At 46.6% G+C, this 17,262-nt stretch overlaps 2 protein-coding genes across 3 annotated transcripts; both read left to right on the top strand.

Moving 5' to 3' along the window:
- Positions 1-104: 104 nt before the first annotated feature.
- Positions 105-11,728, top strand: LOC307059333 (E3 ubiquitin-protein ligase TRIM39; the record flags this gene model as incomplete). Its single annotated transcript, XM_079713222.1, has 7 exons — positions 105-150; positions 2,220-2,679; positions 3,719-3,814; positions 8,310-8,540; positions 9,724-9,746; positions 10,325-10,440; positions 11,181-11,728. The coding sequence occupies exons 2-7, from the start codon at positions 2,227-2,229 to the stop codon at positions 11,726-11,728; spliced, it is 1,467 nt and encodes a 488-aa protein (XP_079569348.1). The 5' UTR covers positions 105-150; positions 2,220-2,226.
- Positions 11,729-14,484: 2,756 nt separating this feature from the next.
- On the top strand, positions 14,485-16,354 carry RPP21 (ribonuclease P subunit p21). Of its 2 annotated transcripts, none has more exons than XR_013811124.1 (5): positions 14,485-14,571; positions 14,648-14,748; positions 14,843-14,925; positions 15,633-15,838; positions 15,949-16,074. XR_013811124.1 is itself a non-coding variant. In XM_079713259.1 (5 exons), exons 1-5 carry the CDS (start codon positions 14,515-14,517, stop codon positions 16,316-16,318), a joined length of 465 nt encoding a protein of 154 aa, XP_079569385.1. In that variant the 5' UTR covers positions 14,485-14,514; the 3' UTR covers positions 16,319-16,354. The 2 variants fall into 2 exon arrangements, 1 of the variants encoding a protein (XP_079569385.1); XM_079713259.1 differs by lacking the exon at positions 15,633-15,838 and adding an exon at positions 16,221-16,354.
- The last annotated feature ends 908 nt before the right edge of the window (positions 16,355-17,262 follow it).

Below are 17,262 nucleotides of genomic sequence, written 5' to 3'. Positions count from 1 at the left end.
GCTTCCACTGACACGAGCCTCTCGGCGCGGCTTCCGCTTCCGGCGAGTATTGTGTGTCGCGCTGTGGGGCGGGGGCGGGGGGAGGAGGAAGGAGGGAGGCAGCGCTCCGGCGGCCCTGCGCCCCGCACTCCCGGACCTGAAGCCGGGAAGGTAGGTGCTGTCCCGCCGCCGCGCCGGGGCCTTGGGGCCTGCCCCCACTGACCGGCTCCGCACGCCGCGTCCTAGCGCCCTGCGACTGCGTCACCGGCCCCCCGCACGTAACCACAGCTGCCTCCGCCCGCCTTGGGCCCGGGCGGACGTTTTGCCGCCCCGGCTACGTCAGCGCGTCCGGCGTTGCTTGGCTACCCCGCCGTTCCCCCGTCCCGCTGCCGCTCGCCTCCCCGGGTGAAACTCTTACGCCGTCACCGCGGCTCTCGGCTGCGTCATAGCGGCGGGCATCCCACCTTCACGTCACATCTCCTCCTCACCTGGACACGCATCCCTCCCTCCCTGCCAACAACGACGTTTCCTCTCCCCCCACTCCAGTCCCCCTGCGCCAGATCTGGCGGGAGAAGATGGAGACGGGGGTGGGACCGAGTTGTGGACCACGCTCAGGAAAGGGTCGCAAGGTGGGACCCCCGACAGTGGTAGAAACAAAATGAGGACGGCTTTGAAGTTTGCCCTTCTACTGAGACATGAGGAATAGAGGGGAAAAAATGACCAATCCAGAGACACCGAAGTCTTCACTAGTGCTGTAGCTCCAAGTCGTCTCCCCATACCTCCCTAACCTTTCCCCAACTCTCTTCCACACTACTTTGCTAGTCTAGATCCATTCTGCTCCCTAACTCTGCATACAGTTCAACTCACCCCAGGTGAAGAGACCACCTAATTTCTAGAAGATTAGGGAAAGGGAAGGGTTACTCGTCAAAGTTGGATTCCCGTAGGTAGAGAAAAATCATCTGACTGAACTTCTCTCCTGGTTGAGGGAGGAAATTCAGGTCCAAATAAGTTATCAGTTCCTCCTCCAAATTAAACACTTTTCACGTGTGCCATCAACATATACAGGAATAATCATTGTTAACCCAACTCATTACATGGCCACTTCTCTCTCAACACATAGACTTACTAAATTTCCTTCTGTTGGGTCCCTTAGGGAGGAGGGTTAAGGGGATAGGGAAATCAGCTATTTCATGGATAAAAGTGGTGATGTTTTAAGGATGGAATAGAGGACCAGCCTTCTGCTTTATAAATCTCTTAGATGCATTTCCAATTCTTTTGAGGCTTCATTAGAAGTTTTTGATTGCCTCTGTACTTTTCTCTCTCTTAATTCCCAGCCACTCCAGAACCTATTAGTTGGAGGTACAGTACATCCAAGGAATTAGTTATCGATAACTATTTCAAAAGACTCCAGTCACTGCTGAATACTTAAAATAGACTTGTCAGCTCTCTCTTCAAAAGATTATTGCCCTGGGCTCAGTAATAAGACTCTTTAGTTGCCATGAATTTATCACTTTTCAGCAGTTCCAGGTGTCCAAATGCACACAAATAGAAATGAGTTGTTGTATGAATCATTTCATTCCAAGAAAAGGGCACACTTCCTCTAGGCTAGCCTGATAAAAGGAAGAATAATTTGAAACTTTCTGAAAAGAAGAGGTTGTCACCCTTGCCTAACTCATTCTATTTATTACCCTTTGAAAGACTGAGAGAACAGTGACAGAGAATCAAGCTTAGGCTCCAATAGGCTATTGTAGTAAAACTCTTCTGTAATATTAAACTTTAAAATATACTTAATTTAAGAAATCTTAATTAATGCTTTGGCACTCTTCGCTTTCCCATACTCTTTTCTCATCTATTAGAAGAAGATGTCACACTAGGAATACATTGGTCTGAAACTGTTGGTTCTAAGATACAAGTGGAATGAACCTGGATCAGGAGAAGTACTCAGCTAGAGTTGAAGGAAGCCTCTTTCTAGCAAGAGAAAACAGTGGTAAAAGATAAGAGATTGAGTGTTGTGTGTCATTTTGCTGAAGAGAAAAAAAATTGATGGCTGGGAGTCACAAGTTTTGGAAATGGAGAAACAAAAGAGGTTGATGTAGTGGAAGAGAAGATGTATAATACTATGATGGGGCTAAATCTGGAGTTAGGATTTAACATGGGGGTAACTTTCAGGCCAGGGATGCAAAAAAAACTAAACCTCCAACTAACTTTTTTTTTTTCTCTTCTCCCATCCTAACCTCAAGTTAAATAATGGCAGAGACAAGCCTGTTAGAGGCCGGGGCCTCTGCAGCCTCCACAGCTGCAGCTCTGGAGAACTTACAGGTGGAGGCAAGTTGCTCTGTGTGCCTGGAGTATCTGAAGGAGCCTGTCATCATTGAGTGTGGGCACAACTTCTGCAAAGCTTGCATCACTCGCTGGTGGGAGGACCTAGAGAGGGACTTCCCTTGTCCTGTATGTCGAAAGACGTCCCGCTACCGCAGTCTCCGACCTAATCGACAGCTGGGCAGCATGGTGGAAATTGCCAAGCAGCTCCAGGCTGTCAAGCGGAAGATCCGAGATGAGAGCCTCTGCCCCCAGCACCATGAAGCCCTCAGCCTCTTCTGCTATGAGGACCAGGAGGCTGTGTGTTTGATATGTGCAATTTCCCACACCCACCGGGCCCACACCGTCGTGCCACTGGACGATGCCACACAGGAGTACAAGGTAGGGAACCAGACACATGATGCCAGTGCAGGGCAAGAGCGAGGAGCACAGAGGATGGGAGACTCCCTGGGTAGAGGACTGTAAGTTCCTGAGGGCAAGACGTTATCTGATCCTCACGCTATAGTCCCCTCAGAGCTACGTACACGGGGCCATGCAGTATGTCTGATCAGTTATCCTCAGGCATGAAGAAGAGCAGTAAGGAGTACCCCCAAAATTTCTGTCTGACTTTTGTAACACATTTGAGTATGTGTGGTCTTGGAATGTATCATATTTTTCATAAATGAATGAAACCACGTGGAGAAGATCAAACTTAAGAACTGAAAAATGGTCTGGTTTCTTCACTCTGTCCCCCTGCTCAGCACACCCCTTGTTTACCCACTGGTATTGGGAACAGGTAACATCACTTTAGAATGATCCCCACCAGGCTAAGCTGAACCAGTCTGTTTGCATCTTCCCCCAATAAAGGATAGTATGGCATCTGGTTTAACTTACTGCTGGGACACAGGGTAAATGTTTGAGTAATAGGAACTAGAGATTTTAATGTCTTAGCACTTTATCAAGTACTTTGCTTAATTAATAAATGTTAATAATGTTAATAAAATCTTGGAAATAAGACTTTATGGTAGTTTGCAGAATAAGTAATCAAGATTTTATTATATTTGCAAGTGGTTAGAATTGGATAGGAAAACAAGTTTAAAGAAGGATATCAGGGTATAGGAGGTCACTTTGACAGTAACAAGCAGTTCCTTGAGTTAGAAAATTAATAGGGCTGGGGAAGGACTGAGAGTTGGTGACAGTGGAACAGTGAGATTCAGTGAAAGGAAGGTTTGGTGAGCAAGGAAGGTGATGGAGGCAGGCTGGTGGCAGGAGGAGGGACCTGTAGGAAGCTGACACCTCAAATGACAGGCCAGGAAGGGAGCTGGATCAAGAGACAGATGGATAGGAAGCAAACAAATGGTTTAAAACAAATGGGTTAGTCTCTGAACGTAGGATGTACTAGCCAACCCCAAATGCCATTCTCCCACTTCTCACCCCTCAGGAAAAACTGCAGAAGTGCCTGGAGCCCCTGGAGCGGAAGCTGCAGGAGATCACCCGCTGCAAGTCCTCTGAGGAGAAGAAGCCTGGGGAACTCAAGGTAAAGGCAGGCAATCCCATTTGGGCTGCTCTGCAGGCAATTAACTGAACATTAACCACACATTATTTAATCCACCAGTTCTGGTTTATTAAAAAAATGCTGTTCTCTCAAAAACAATGATATTTTATTAAGCTTGACTGTGATTAAACATTGTACTTAAATTGTCATGGATTAAGAATTGAGGAGAAGGATGTAAGAGGTGAAGGACAGAACATCTTATATCTGGCGAGTTGAGGGAGTTCATGCCCCTTGGCCTCCTTTTCTTTGTAAAGCAGGGAAGGAGGCTCTCTGCTGAGAGATCCTTAGAGGGATTGAGGAAAGGAGAATGTGGAAGGTGCACTGGGGAGGAAGGATGAAGGAGCTGCCCAACAGCGCCCGGAAGAACCTCCCAGCGACATTAGGACCACATTCTCTTAATTCAAGTAAGCTCAGGTATGCTGGATGATAATGGTTCCTAGAATGTTCTTACCCTCCTCATCCTCTACCTATAGGATCCTGTCCATCCTAAGATGAAAACCACTTCCTATGTAGCCTTTCCTGACCCTTTAGAAATTAGCTTTCTTAATTTTCATACAGTTTCACATCTCTTCCATAGCATTACCATATTTGTAGCATGGTAGTTTGGTATCTGCCTTATTTCTTCTGTTGGACAGTGAAACATGTATTAATTATAGTGGTAATAATACCTAGTATTTATTGAATCCTGTGCATTAATTCCTTAGGTGTCCATGACATTCCAAACTTAGAAGATTGTATTAGGTCTTAGGGTTCTGCCCAGTTTTAAGTTCTAAGAGTACAGGCTATACTTGGCCCAAGTGGGACATATAGGAGGTACAAGACAAGGAGAAGGGAGTCCAGGAAGTCATATTTGACAAGAGTGAACTTAGATACCCTGTAAGGTAAGTATTGTTATCCCCAGTTTACACAGTAGGAAACAGAACTTGGATAAGTGTCTAGTCCAAGATCATATAGCCAGTATGTGCAAAATCAGAGATACTAATTCTGCAGAAATCAGTAAATATTTACTAAGCTTCCAGTATATGCCAAACCCTGTCTTTGACACTGGGGAACAATGATGAGCAAAAGCACAGTCCCTGCCCTCCTTGAGCTTACAGTCAAGTAGAGAAAATATAAATTACGTGGCACAAAAAGCACAGTTGCATATTCCTAAGAAGACAGCAGAGAAACTTGATGTCATTAAAGGCTTCCAGAAGAAATAATGAGTTTTTGGAGTTGAGATTTAGGGATCACCAGAAATTAAACACAGGTTTGAAATCAGTAGAAACACTAATTTTTTTTTTAACAATGACATTTCAACAGGAAGCAAGTATTATTACCTTAGTCCTTTATACATTTTAACAAACAAACATTTGAATTTTTTTTTAATTTGAACTAATTTTGATTGCAAAGGTGAACGTTAAAAAAAAAGTTATTTGTCTTTTTGGAGGGCTCCTGAAGAACTTAAAATATGTGAAGATGAATCTTATTCCCAGTCATTAGCTTTCCTCTTCCTGTTGATCACCTTCTTAAAGGTAAAGGATGGAGAGGGGAATAAAAATTTTAAAAACCTGCTAAATGCTTGAACAAAACTGTGGTGTTTTTTTTTTTTTAATGTATATTATCATTTTAATGGTCTCGGAAACTGTCACCAACCACCAGCATTCCTTCAGTAACCTTTTTTTTTTTTCGGTACACGGGCCTCTCACTGTTGTGGCCTCTCCCGTTGCGGAGCACAGGCTCCGGACGTGCAGGCTCAGCGGCCATGGTTCACGGGCCCAGCCGCTCCACGGCATGTGGGATCTTCCCGGACCAGGGCACGAACCCATGTCCCCTGCATCAGCAGGCGGACTCTCAACCACTGCACCACCAGGGAAGCCCTTCAGTGACCTTTTGAATTCTCTCCCTCATCCCCACCTCCAGACCCAATGCCCCTTTTAGAAATAAATAATTTGTAATTAATCATGCTGAAATGAAAATTATGGATAAAATGATCTATCCACATAATTTTTAAAAGAGACTATCATGCTCAAATATAGTATAATATAATACAACATAAAAGTAATTTATAATAAAATCTGGTATGTAAACATTTAGATATAACTACCCTGAAAGACACTAGAGTGTAGTTTTATCCTTGCACCTATATCAACAATGCAACAAATACAAATTCAGACTGACGGAATTGTGTAGTAATGTTGACTCAAATGCCACTAGCAGTTTAGCTGTTGGTGCCATAATTTTTCAAAATGATAAATAACTTAGAGTAAAGTTCTAAGAAAAACAAAATACAGTCTTAATGAGTTTTCAGCCATTCCTGAAAAATAAAGGTATATTAAAACCATATAGGGCTTCCCTGGTGGCGCAGTGGTTGAGAGTCCGCCTGCCGATGCAGGGGACACGGGTTCGTGCCCCGGTCCGGGAAGATCCCACATGCCGCGGAGCAACTAGGCCCGTGAGCCATGGCTGCTGAGCCTGTGCGTCCGGAGCCTGTGCTCCGCAATGGGAGAGGCCACAACAGTGAGAGGCCCACATACTGCAAAAAAAAAAAAAAAAAAAAAAAAAAAAAAAAAAACCATATAAGAATTACTCTGTGTTTGTATATAATGTGGCATTCAAGTCCAGGACTCCATTTTTTTAATATCCAGCAGAACATTAGAAAATGGGGCAGTTCATCTTACTGGGTTGTCTTCACACATTGGAGGAGTGTTAGCATCCTTCCCAGGAGCTCCCCCAATCATGCAAACAAAAATACCCCCTGGGGCCTCCCTGGTGGCGCAGTGGTTGAGAGTCCGCCTGCCGATGCAGGGGATACGGGTTCGTGCCCCGGTCCGGGAGGATCCCATATGCCGCGGAGCGGCTGGGCCCGTGAGCCATGGCCGCTGAGCCTGCGCATCCGGAGCCTGTGCTCCGCAACGGGAGAGGCTACAACAGTGAGAGGCCCGCATACGGGGAAAAAAAAAAAAAAATACCCCCTGTTTCCAAAACATCCCTAGAGGGGAGGTAACACCCTGATTAAGAACCACTGCCCTACAAAATGGAGGGAAAAAAAGAGAAGGGATTATGAGATTATACGAGAGCCCTTTGCTTTCTTTTTACCACAGTTACGAACCTAAATTCTACCCATACATCACCCCTAAACACACAGACACACAGGAAAAAAGGCTGTGTTTTACTTAGTGGTAAATGTTATGAGAATAGATTTTGTTCCAATATGCTCCTGAGGAGGCAGCAGTGAAATGGGAAGGAGCAAGCAGCTCTAGAACTGGAGCTAGTCAGCCTCTGCTGGGAACTAGCTTGAAATCCAGAAACACAAGGCTTGTAAGTCCCACCTGGCTTTGCAGCCCCACTCTCTATTCACCCTCAACCCTGCCTTCCAGGCCCTATCCACTTCCTCCTTCCAGAGTCCCAGTCTCTGCTTCTAACTTTGCCTTCCTCTTGGCTGATTCCTACCCATCAGACATGTGATGCTTAGGGAATCCTTTGGGGAGATCACTTCTTGTTGCAGTTGAGGTGCAAAAGGGAGGACATGCCTGCTGATAACTCTCAGAATGGGTTATGGCTGGAGTTTGAGTCATATATTATCCAATTTCAGAAATGTTAGAGGTTTAACTGAAAGAAAGCATGTTTCAAATTTCAAGCAAATAATTTACTCACAAACTTCTATAACCTGTTCCTGGGGTGTAAACTGTCAGTCTCTGAAGTGACTTGAAACTGTTGAACAGGTTCAGCCTTGAAATCTACATTTATATTTTGTAACAACCCGTTACTAAAATCTTGTTGATTCTGATATTTTTCCAGTTGCTTCTCTGGGTTTTATCAAGTAAATGTCTTGCAATGTACAAATGATAACAATCTCTGACTTTCCAGTGTTTGTACTTTCCTTTTCTTAACAGATTGCATTAACTAGAACTTCAGAGTAGGCGATAGCAGAGGTATCTCTGATATCTGTAATAGTACCTGTCATATTATTGGGTTCTTATGTCTTGAATATTTTTACTAAAACATAGAAGTGTAGCTTTTTTAGAAGCTAATTTAATAAAGAAGATAAATTTTTTAACGTTGGTTTATTTTTTTATCTCCCCAATGGTCTTCATCCCATCATCAGTAGGGGTGACAATGAGGATGGAGCCATTCTTTTCTTTTTTAAAAAATTTTTATTGGAGTATAGTGTAGAATATTTTGTTCATTTCTACTGTACAGCAAAGTGAATCAGCTATACGTATATATTTATCCCCTCTTTTTTGGATTTCCTTCCCATTTAGGTCACTACAGAGCACTGAGTAGAATTCCCTGTGCTCTACAGTAGGTTCTTATTAGTTAGGGATGGAGCCATTCTTTACAAAAGGAAATTCCAGTGGAGAGAAACATGAGTGTCCTGTTAAGCTCTTTCCAATGACACTGGAAGTCTGTGTGAATTCATACACATGGTGGGTGGGGAAAGGCACTTTATGCCCCACTGGCCCTGTTAAACATAATACCCACCCTCTGTTCTCAGAGACTAGTGGAGAGTCGTCGACAGCAGATCCTAAAGGAATTTGAAGAGCTTCATCGGCGGCTGGATGAAGAGCAGCAGGTGTTACTTTCACGACTAGAGGAGGAGGAACAGGACATTCTACAGCGCCTCCGAGAAAATGCTGCTCACCTTGGAGACAAGCGCCGGGACCTGGCCCACTTGGCTGCTGAGGTGGAGGGCAAGTGCTTACAGTCGGGCTTCGAGATGCTTAAGGTTCGACCTTTGCCCCTGCATAGCCCCTCAGGCCAAGCGCAGTCTAGCTTTGCACAGGCCATCCTGTCAGCCTGCAGTGCTCACTCCTCTGCTCTGCCTCTCTAAATCCAATTCTTTCTTCCAGACATGCTCAAAGGATCTTTCTCTACAGAAAGCCTTCTCTGATTTCTCCCATCCCCTTCTGATCATTTCTGTGTTCTTATGTCTTGTCAACAATTATGTGCTTAACTTGTACCAAAGAAAAAATTCACTCTTTTGAGAGGAGGGCAGTCTAGTCTGAATTAGTGAAAAAACGATGCATTAAAAATTGTGTAAATGCAGTAACCGCTACTTTTAAGTCCTGGAACTTGATTTACCTAGTGCACAGAAAGAATAGAAGCATAGTGTGAAGGACACTTGAAATAATGTATAAGTAATATACTGCTTTTGATATGTAAATGGTGCCTCTAAAATGTTTGAAATCATCTGTTTTCTTAAGCAAATGAATGGTGTTAGCAAGGCTGTAGGAAACATATTTCTTATCTTAGAGATCACATTACCAGCATTTGAATCAGTGAGGCTTCGTTGTACATTTATCTGCATGTTATATATTGCTTGGTATTTACTCTCGTGTCCTTTCATGTATGTGTGTTCTGCCTTCCACATTAAACTGGGAAATCCTTGGGGGGCAGAGATTTGTCTTCTTTGTCTTCTGGACCCCAAGTATTCACAAATCAGGATTGGCACACAGTTACTAATATTTATTAACCAATACTAGACAAGGGATACCAAACCACAATGGGAGAGTGTGATTCGTTCCTATGCCAGCAGTCTGGAACTATCTGTACTGATCCTCAAGGAGACAGGTGTGTGGTTGGTACTTGGGGGACAGAGTAAAGAGCAGACACAATCCCTGTCCCTGGCATTGAGTCCCAGTGTTCTTGAGGAACAAAGACAAGCACACAAGAAACTATTTGGAAGTGATATCAGTTACCAAGCTTCATGATGACTGAGAGTTGAAAGTGGGGGTTAGGTTGGGAGAGATGTACTCAGATCCCTCTGGAGCTCGTCCCCTTGCACTGTGACCCATAGTTTGCCTTATGCCTATTTAATAGATCTAGAACTTTTGGGAGGAGGGAAACCTTTTGCCTTTAGGACCCTTGACTACCAGGACCAATATTGCTTTCTTTTCTCCTTCCTCTAGGATGTCAAAAGTACCCTGGAAAAGTAAGTGATTCTTGTATCTCTTTGAGTGAGTTAGGTCTTGGCTTAAGGAGTAGGGCTACAATAAGGAGTTGGGGGAATAAGGACGGGAAAGTCATGCAGTGTCTGGGTAGAAAAAGGGAGAAGGTTTATTGCATCCATGAAGCCAGTTAGAGAGCAAATCACTGGGAGTACTAGTCCCTTACCTTTTCCCCTTTGAGCATCAGGATTTCCTAGATACAAAGATAATGAAATAGAACCAGATTCTACCTGGGCCTATGGGTGGAATTGTGTCCAAACAAGATGGGAGGAGGAACTGGTTGGGGGCGGGGGGGAGGTGGTTATCTATTTGCATGAAATATAACAGTACCTCCAGAAAGTTCTAAGACTGATTATTAAGATAAGGGTTTGTCTAGGGGACCACATGTCTTTCCATAGATAGGCAAAAGAAAGCAATAAGCAAGAACTTGCCTTGAGGGAGGAGAAAGTGTGAGGATGGAGAATTTTAGTTTCTCCCTAGAGATGACAACCTCTGAATACTCACTAAGCTGGAGCTTCCCCTGACCCTGCCCTTTCTTCCCCTATCTTCCCATCCCTCCTAGATGTGAGAAGGTGAAGACCATGGAGGTGACTTCAGTATCCATAGAGCTGGAAAAGAACTTCAGCAATTTCCCCCGACAGTACTTTGCACTAAGGAAAATCCTTAAACAGCTAATTGGTGAGTTGTTCCCAAAAGGAAACTAGCAGAGGGAATCGACAGAGAGAAGAAAGTCTTTAGGTCCTACTTTATCTGGACTTCAGTTATCCCTTCTGTCACTTTTCATGTCCATATCCACACCCGCTCCTTTACCTGGTTTTCAATCTCACTCTGAGTCACAGCTCAAAGTGAGAAGCCTCAGGTGTCATCTACTCTTAGTCCCATACTTTTCTAAATAGGGACCCAGAGAGGTTAAATAATTTGCTGAAACTGGTCCCCTCGAGAGTGAAAGGGAGTCTTATTAATGCTTACTTGGAAAATAGTCATAAGCCAGACTGTTCCAGGAAAACAGACACATGGTCACTGTATCACTAGACTATAATGCTATCTGGCTCTGTACCCTTCTTAACATTTTTATTTTTTCTGACCACTGGACTGTGCCTTGTGCTTCTCCACACAGTGAGATGGATGTTGATGTCAGGGGGGATGGAGGGAGGACCAGGCAGGAGCCTAAACCACCAGCCCTTGCAGAGTCAAGAGATCATTACCTGTTTATTTTAGGGCCAGGATGAGAAGCGAAGCCATTGTTCCCTCCCCTCCCCTCCCTTAGGTGACACCAAGGATTGAGAAAGTTAAGCAAACCACGGGGTTATGGGGGCTTTCAGGGAGCAGGCTCTGCAAAGGCAGGCTGGAAGAGTGAGGCAGGGGCGTTTAGCTATTCCCGTCCTCATCTAGCTCCCCACTCTGGCTTCTCCCGCCAGCGGATGTGACCCTGGACCCTGAGACTGCTCATCCTAACCTAGTCCTGTCGGAAGATCGTAAGAGCGTCAAGTTCGTGGAGACAAGACTCCGGGATCTCCCTGATACACCACAGCGTTTCACCTTCTACCCTTGTGTCCTGGCTACTGAGGGTTTCACCTCAGGTCGACACTACTGGGAGGTGGAGGTGGGTGACAAGACCCACTGGGCAGTGGGTGTGTGCCGGGACTCTGTGAGCCGAAAGGGCGAACTGACCCCACTGCCTGAGACTGGCTACTGGCGGGTGCGGCTGTGGAACGGGGACAAGTATGCAGCCACCACCACACCTTTTACCCCTTTGCACATCAAGGTGAAACCCAAGCGGGTAGGCATATTCCTAGACTATGAGGCCGGTACACTGTCTTTTTACAACGTCACAGACCGCTCTCATATCTACACCTTCACTGATACTTTTACTGAGAAACTTTGGCCCCTCTTCTACCCAGGCATCCGGGCTGGTCGGAAGAATGCTGCACCACTTACCATCAGGCCCCCAACAGATTGGGAGTGACAGGTGGGGACCTGGGAATAATCAGGGTGAGGCAGGGTCAAGAGCTACGGGCCTTCCTTCCTGTGACCTGCTGGAACATCTTCGTGTCTGCCTGGTTCCAGTCCTGAACCATCTGGGAGAACACCTTGGTTTCTAGAATGGTTTATGGGGAGGAGTAGTTAGGACTGGGCTGGGACGAGAGCACTGCAGTGTCTCCCTCCTCACTGTTAGGGTGGAGAGCTGGTTCCCAGAGGGTAGTCTCCTCTGAAGTCCATCAGGTTTTCTATCGCACAAGGATGGGTTGGAAGGAAGGAGAGGCTTTTCCAGAAACAACAAGTCTGTGAGAGGGTCTGACTTGCTCAAACCAGAGGAGGAAACAGAAACCCCTGTACATCCTTCTGGGGGTTCTTTGACCCAAAATAGTCTTGTTTTTTTTAGGAAGATCACAGGGGTCTTTGTACCTCTAAATTGAAATAAAGATGAATGACAGTTGCTCTCGTGGGTGTAGAAGTTGAGGAGTTATTTTCAGGGCAGAGATTGGGCATCAAGAAGGTTAGAAAGAAGGTCAGGAAAGGGGGCTAAATGAACAGATTCCTAAAGACCAATGAAGGGGAGAAGGGTTTCTTTGGTTGCCATTATGAGTAGGATTGGCCAGAGGTAGGAGTGTGGGGAGGAGGGGGGTAGGAGTGTGGGGAGGAGGTGGGTAGGAAGAAAGAGAACCCAGGTCCCTGCCTTAGCCTTCAGCAGAGATGGCTCATCGCCCACCTCCTTGTAGTTGCTCATCTCCAAGAGCTGTTACCTTGCTCATCTGGAGAGGCAAGATGCAAGAGATCCTGCAAGACACATCTACCCTTTCACTGCTTTCCCAAGGGAACTTGGAAAGGAGAGAGTCAGGTATTAGAGGAAAGAGAAAAGTATTCCTATCCAAAGCCCTGGCCTTAAAGAATGCTACGAAGTAGCTACTCCCAAGTTGTCAGCCTTGTTACCTGGCTAAGGTGTCCAAGCCAGACAGGGAAAAAGAAAACGGAGTCTTCCTCACCCTGGGGACAGGGTAGAAGAGGGTGGTATGTATAGGGAAGGGCCAGACAGGCAACTTCCTTTGGCCTGTGTGCATCTGGCCTGGAACTCGTGTTCACAAGAGCCGGATTTTGTTTGTTGCCATCCTTCACCTTTTGCCATTTCTCATATCAGAGAATGTAAATCATTTTAATGTTAGGCCAAAATAAACAACCTGTAGGGTACATATGTTGTCAAAAAAGGTAAAGCAATGCATGCCAAACCAAACTAAAATGACTGGATTATCTGCTACTTGGGTAATCAGGGGTTCACAGAAGATTAGGACAAGAAACTGCAGTTTATTGAGGGCATTTCAGCTCCTCCTACCACCTCAACAGGACTTTGTCCAGACTCTCCTCTTACCTTTGTGCCTTGACTGTGGTTCTTTGCGGCAAGATGCTTTGGTTGGTAAAACATAATATGGAACAAAGGATCCACTGAAGTGATCTATGTGTCCTGTGTTAATTTGATGATACTCTCTGTTGATGTGTAAGAAACGGGTGTTAAAAATGCATGTTCCTTGGAATTCCCTGGCGGTCCAGTGGTCAGGATTCCACGCTCTCACTGTCAGGGGCCCAGGTTTGATCCCTGGTCGGGGAACTAACATCCCACAAGCTGCACGGTGTGGCCAAAAAAAAAAAAAAAAAAAAAAAAAAATTATGTTCCTGGGGCTCACCTTCAGTGATTGATCGAGGTCTGGAGTGGGCCTGGGCATCTACCTTTTAAACACTCCTCATTTGAGCCTGGAGACACTTGTGAAACTAATCTGAGAGGAAATTTCAGCCATTTCCTTCAAACTGGAGGCCTGGTTCCCTGTCCAGCCTGATGGGGGTGAGGAGGAGGGGGTCTGAGAGAGGAGAGAACCCTCATTCTCTCCTGACTTATTCTGCCCTCTCCCCATCTCAGGATTTATTCATGTTCTATCCCTCTACTTAACCTCAGGAACGAGTGGTTATTAACTGTGAAGCAGAAGTAAACACAGGATGTCAAACAGAGCAAAGGAGAGGCAGAGGTCTAAGGGAGGGATGTGAGGAAAGCGTGTGAAACACTACAGGGGATATTTTTTCGGGAGCCGGGGATGCTGTTGACAGGTTTCCTCCAGTACCTAAGACCAGGAGTTAGTGAGGATCACCTACTTTCTGTGTGTCCAGCACTGCATTTTGGTAAGTGGAAAAGATTGGGAGTAAGCTGTGCTTTCTAAGGGCCAGGAGCCCTCTTCCCTCCCTCCACTGCCCTCAAGATCCTTTCCAATTTCACGGGCACTGGCACTAGTGGTTTTTTTGAATGTATCAACTGCTCCTTCAGTCTGTAGGTCTTCCAGGCATCTGCCTTTGGCTTCAGGAGCATAGGGCAGGAGGTCTAGCTGGGTATATATTGCACATAACCATCTCCCCAACCTATCTGCATAAAGAGACCAGTCTTCTGTCCTGAAGATGTTTAGCAGTTTAAGATTCTCTCCTGCTCCACTAACCTCTCCAGTCTCTACCTAGTATAATCATGGGCTTGAGGAAGACTAAAAGGAAGCCAAAACTCATAAAGGAACCCCTGGCTTGGATTGCAGGGGATGGTGTGGGTTTGCAAATAGATGGGTCTGTGAGGCCGCAGGGTGTCGCCAGAGTAAGGACGGCACAGGAGTGCGCACGGCCCCAGGAACTACAGTTCCCAGGAGGCCTTGCGCGGACGCCCGGAAGCGGGGCTACCCCGGGGTGGGGCCTGTGGACTGCGGCGTGTGGGGAGCCAGCGCGGCTCGGATGGCCGGGCAGGTGAAGGACCGCGAGGCCTTCCAGAGGCTCAGCTTCCTGTACCAGGTGAGTCCGCGGTGCGGCGCACGCACAGGGAGGCGGCCCAGTGCGGAGGGCCCCCAGTGACGGCTCCTTCCCTCAGGCTGCCCACTGCGTCCTCGCTCAGGACCCCGAGAACCAGGCACTGGCGAGGTTTTACTGCCACACGGAGAGGACCATAGCGAAGCGGCTCGTATTGCGGCGGTGAGAGGGGTGCGGAGCCCGGCGGCGGGCTGGACGGGGGAAGGAGGGGAGAGGGAGAGCGGGCGCCCAGACCACCACCCACCTCCGCCCCCAGGGACCCTTCGGTGAAGAGGACCCTCTGTCGTGGCTGCTGTTCCCTCCTCATCCCGGGCCTGACCTGCACCCAGCGCCAGAGACGTGAGTGCTCCCTCCTGCCGAGGTGGGATGTTTGAGGAACACCTGTGGGCTGGGGGAGGGCACGGGCAATGATCCCTTCCTCGATGTAGATGGGTGCCAGGTGTGGGATTTGGAGGCGTCGGCTTTCTCCAACTCTGAGTTAACAACTTAACTCCACTTGGACAAACTAGGTCTGGGCAGTAGAGAAATGATGTTGCCATGAGAAGCAGCCTCGCCCGTGCATGATAATAGATGTTATTCGACATCATGGAGGACATGATTCCCATATTCATTCATTCATTCAACAATTATTTTTCTGAGATGTGTCAAGTATTGCTCTAGAGTCATTATTCTCATTGAAATTATAGTCTAGTGGGACAGACTGAGACAGAAACAATTAGAATAGCGTAGAAAAATGCTTTAATTAGGGAAGTAGAATACTAAGTTACTTAAACCAGTGATGGTGAGGTTCATTATAAGGGAAGGGAGTGGGAGATGGAAATCCTAGGCATTTGTGAGGCCTCAGACAAGAGAGCTTGTGGTGCTATCAAGGAACTGAGAGCCCAGGAGGCTGGCTTTGAGGTGGGCAAGGGCAAGACAGGAGGCCGGAGAGGGAAACAGGGCAGATCTTGAAGAGCCTTGTTAAGGAGTTTGGACTTTATCTTAAAGGGTACCAAGAGGGACTTCCCTGGTGGTCTAGTGGTTAAGACTCCACGCTCCCAATTCAGGGAGCCCAGGTTCAATCCCTAGTCAGGGAGCTAGATCCCGCATGCAGCAACGAAGATCCCGCGTGACCCGCACGACCCGCACGACCCGCACGCGGCAACAAAGATCTCACGTGCTGCCACTAAGACCCGGCACAACCAAATAAATAAATAAAGGGTACCAAGAAAACGACAGACTTTATGCAGAGACCTGACACCATCAAATCAAGGTGGGGAGGGAGTAGAATCCCTACTGGAAAACGGTGGAGGCAAAACTGGGTGCAGGAGACCTTTTCTTCTCCTAAACCTGGGCACTCTCTTTTCCCCACATGCACCCCAGGCTGCAAGGCTCAGCGCTGGACTGTACAGACCTGCCTGACATGCCAGCGCAGCCAACGGTTCCTCAACGATCCTAGGCATCTGCTCTGGGGAGACCGGCCTGAGGCCCAGCTGGGGAGCCAGGCAGGTGAGTGGTGGTTGAGAAAATGGGGGTACTCCAGGGGGGTAGGGACAGTGGGTAACATAGAGCTGCAGGGGACACATGGGTGGGTTCTGGGTTGGTGTGAAAGGTGCCGCAGTTTTAAAAAAAACTAATTCTGCTCATCTACTCAGATCCCAAACCACCACAACCCCTGCCAAAAACAGCCCACTGCATTCCAGCCCACCTTCCTGAGGAGAAAGTGCAGCCTCAGAGTTCCAATCACCAGTGATGGATTCACCCCATCTTCCAAATAAATTTTAATTCTCTTTAACTTTACATGATTCTGTTCTGTATTTCAGCTCTTAACTCCATTTTCCTCTGTTTCTGTCTGTATTTCTCTGTCACCAGCTAACCTCTTCTTTGTCCTTTTATTCCTTTGTCTTTATCATCCTCATACTCCCACCATTCAGGGAGATCCCAATTACCACTTGGCCCCATGAAGCAGCTCCCATTTCCAGGACCCTGCCTCCAGTGCCCCTCCACCCCTGCTTCCTCAGTGCAGTGCCACGATTGGAACTCAGGCTCCGGGGTTGTCTGCGAGGCCCTGATCCTCCTTAAGGCAGTCCATTTTTAGGTAGCCCTGACTGTTGACTAAAGGACTGGACAGACAGACTGCTGATGCCACTGATGCTGTTTTCAAAGAAGGGAAAAAAAGGTTTCGGTGGGGTTGGTGGAGGGAGGGTTTAGAGTCTCCAGGCCCACTTCCTTTTGGGTCTTTTCCCAATCTCTGTGTTTTCTTCTATAAAATTCTAATAAGAGAAGTTGTACAACCTGAACTAATAAAGTCAAAGGTACTAACAAACGGACACTGTCAGATATTACACAAGTAAGTTCTGTAGGTAAACCTTCAAGGTTTTCTTGAGAATCAGTAAACAACAAAAATTGTTTTATTTGATATCCCTGGACAATTTACTCGAAGTCAGAATTTCAGACTGACCTCTTTGCTAGGTGCCAGCTAATCAGTTTACCCCAAAAGTAGACAAACAAACTTCACTATTCCCAGAATGCAGTTTCCTCTCTTCCCTTTCTCTTGTAAATCCTGGTTGCACTTATTCATTGCTGCATAAAAATCACTGCATAACGTTGTAGCTTAAAACAACAATGATGTGTTATTTCCCCTGATTCTGTGGGCTAGACTGATTGAGGGCCTGTCTGGGTGGTTCTTCTGTTCCG

The sequence above is a fragment of the Hyperoodon ampullatus genome, assembly GCF_949752795.1.
Source record: "Hyperoodon ampullatus genome assembly, chromosome: 10".
In the NCBI taxonomy this organism is placed as follows: Eukaryota; Metazoa; Chordata; class Mammalia; order Artiodactyla; family Ziphiidae; genus Hyperoodon; species Hyperoodon ampullatus.
This window is presented reverse-complemented; position numbering and strand designations above follow the sequence as displayed.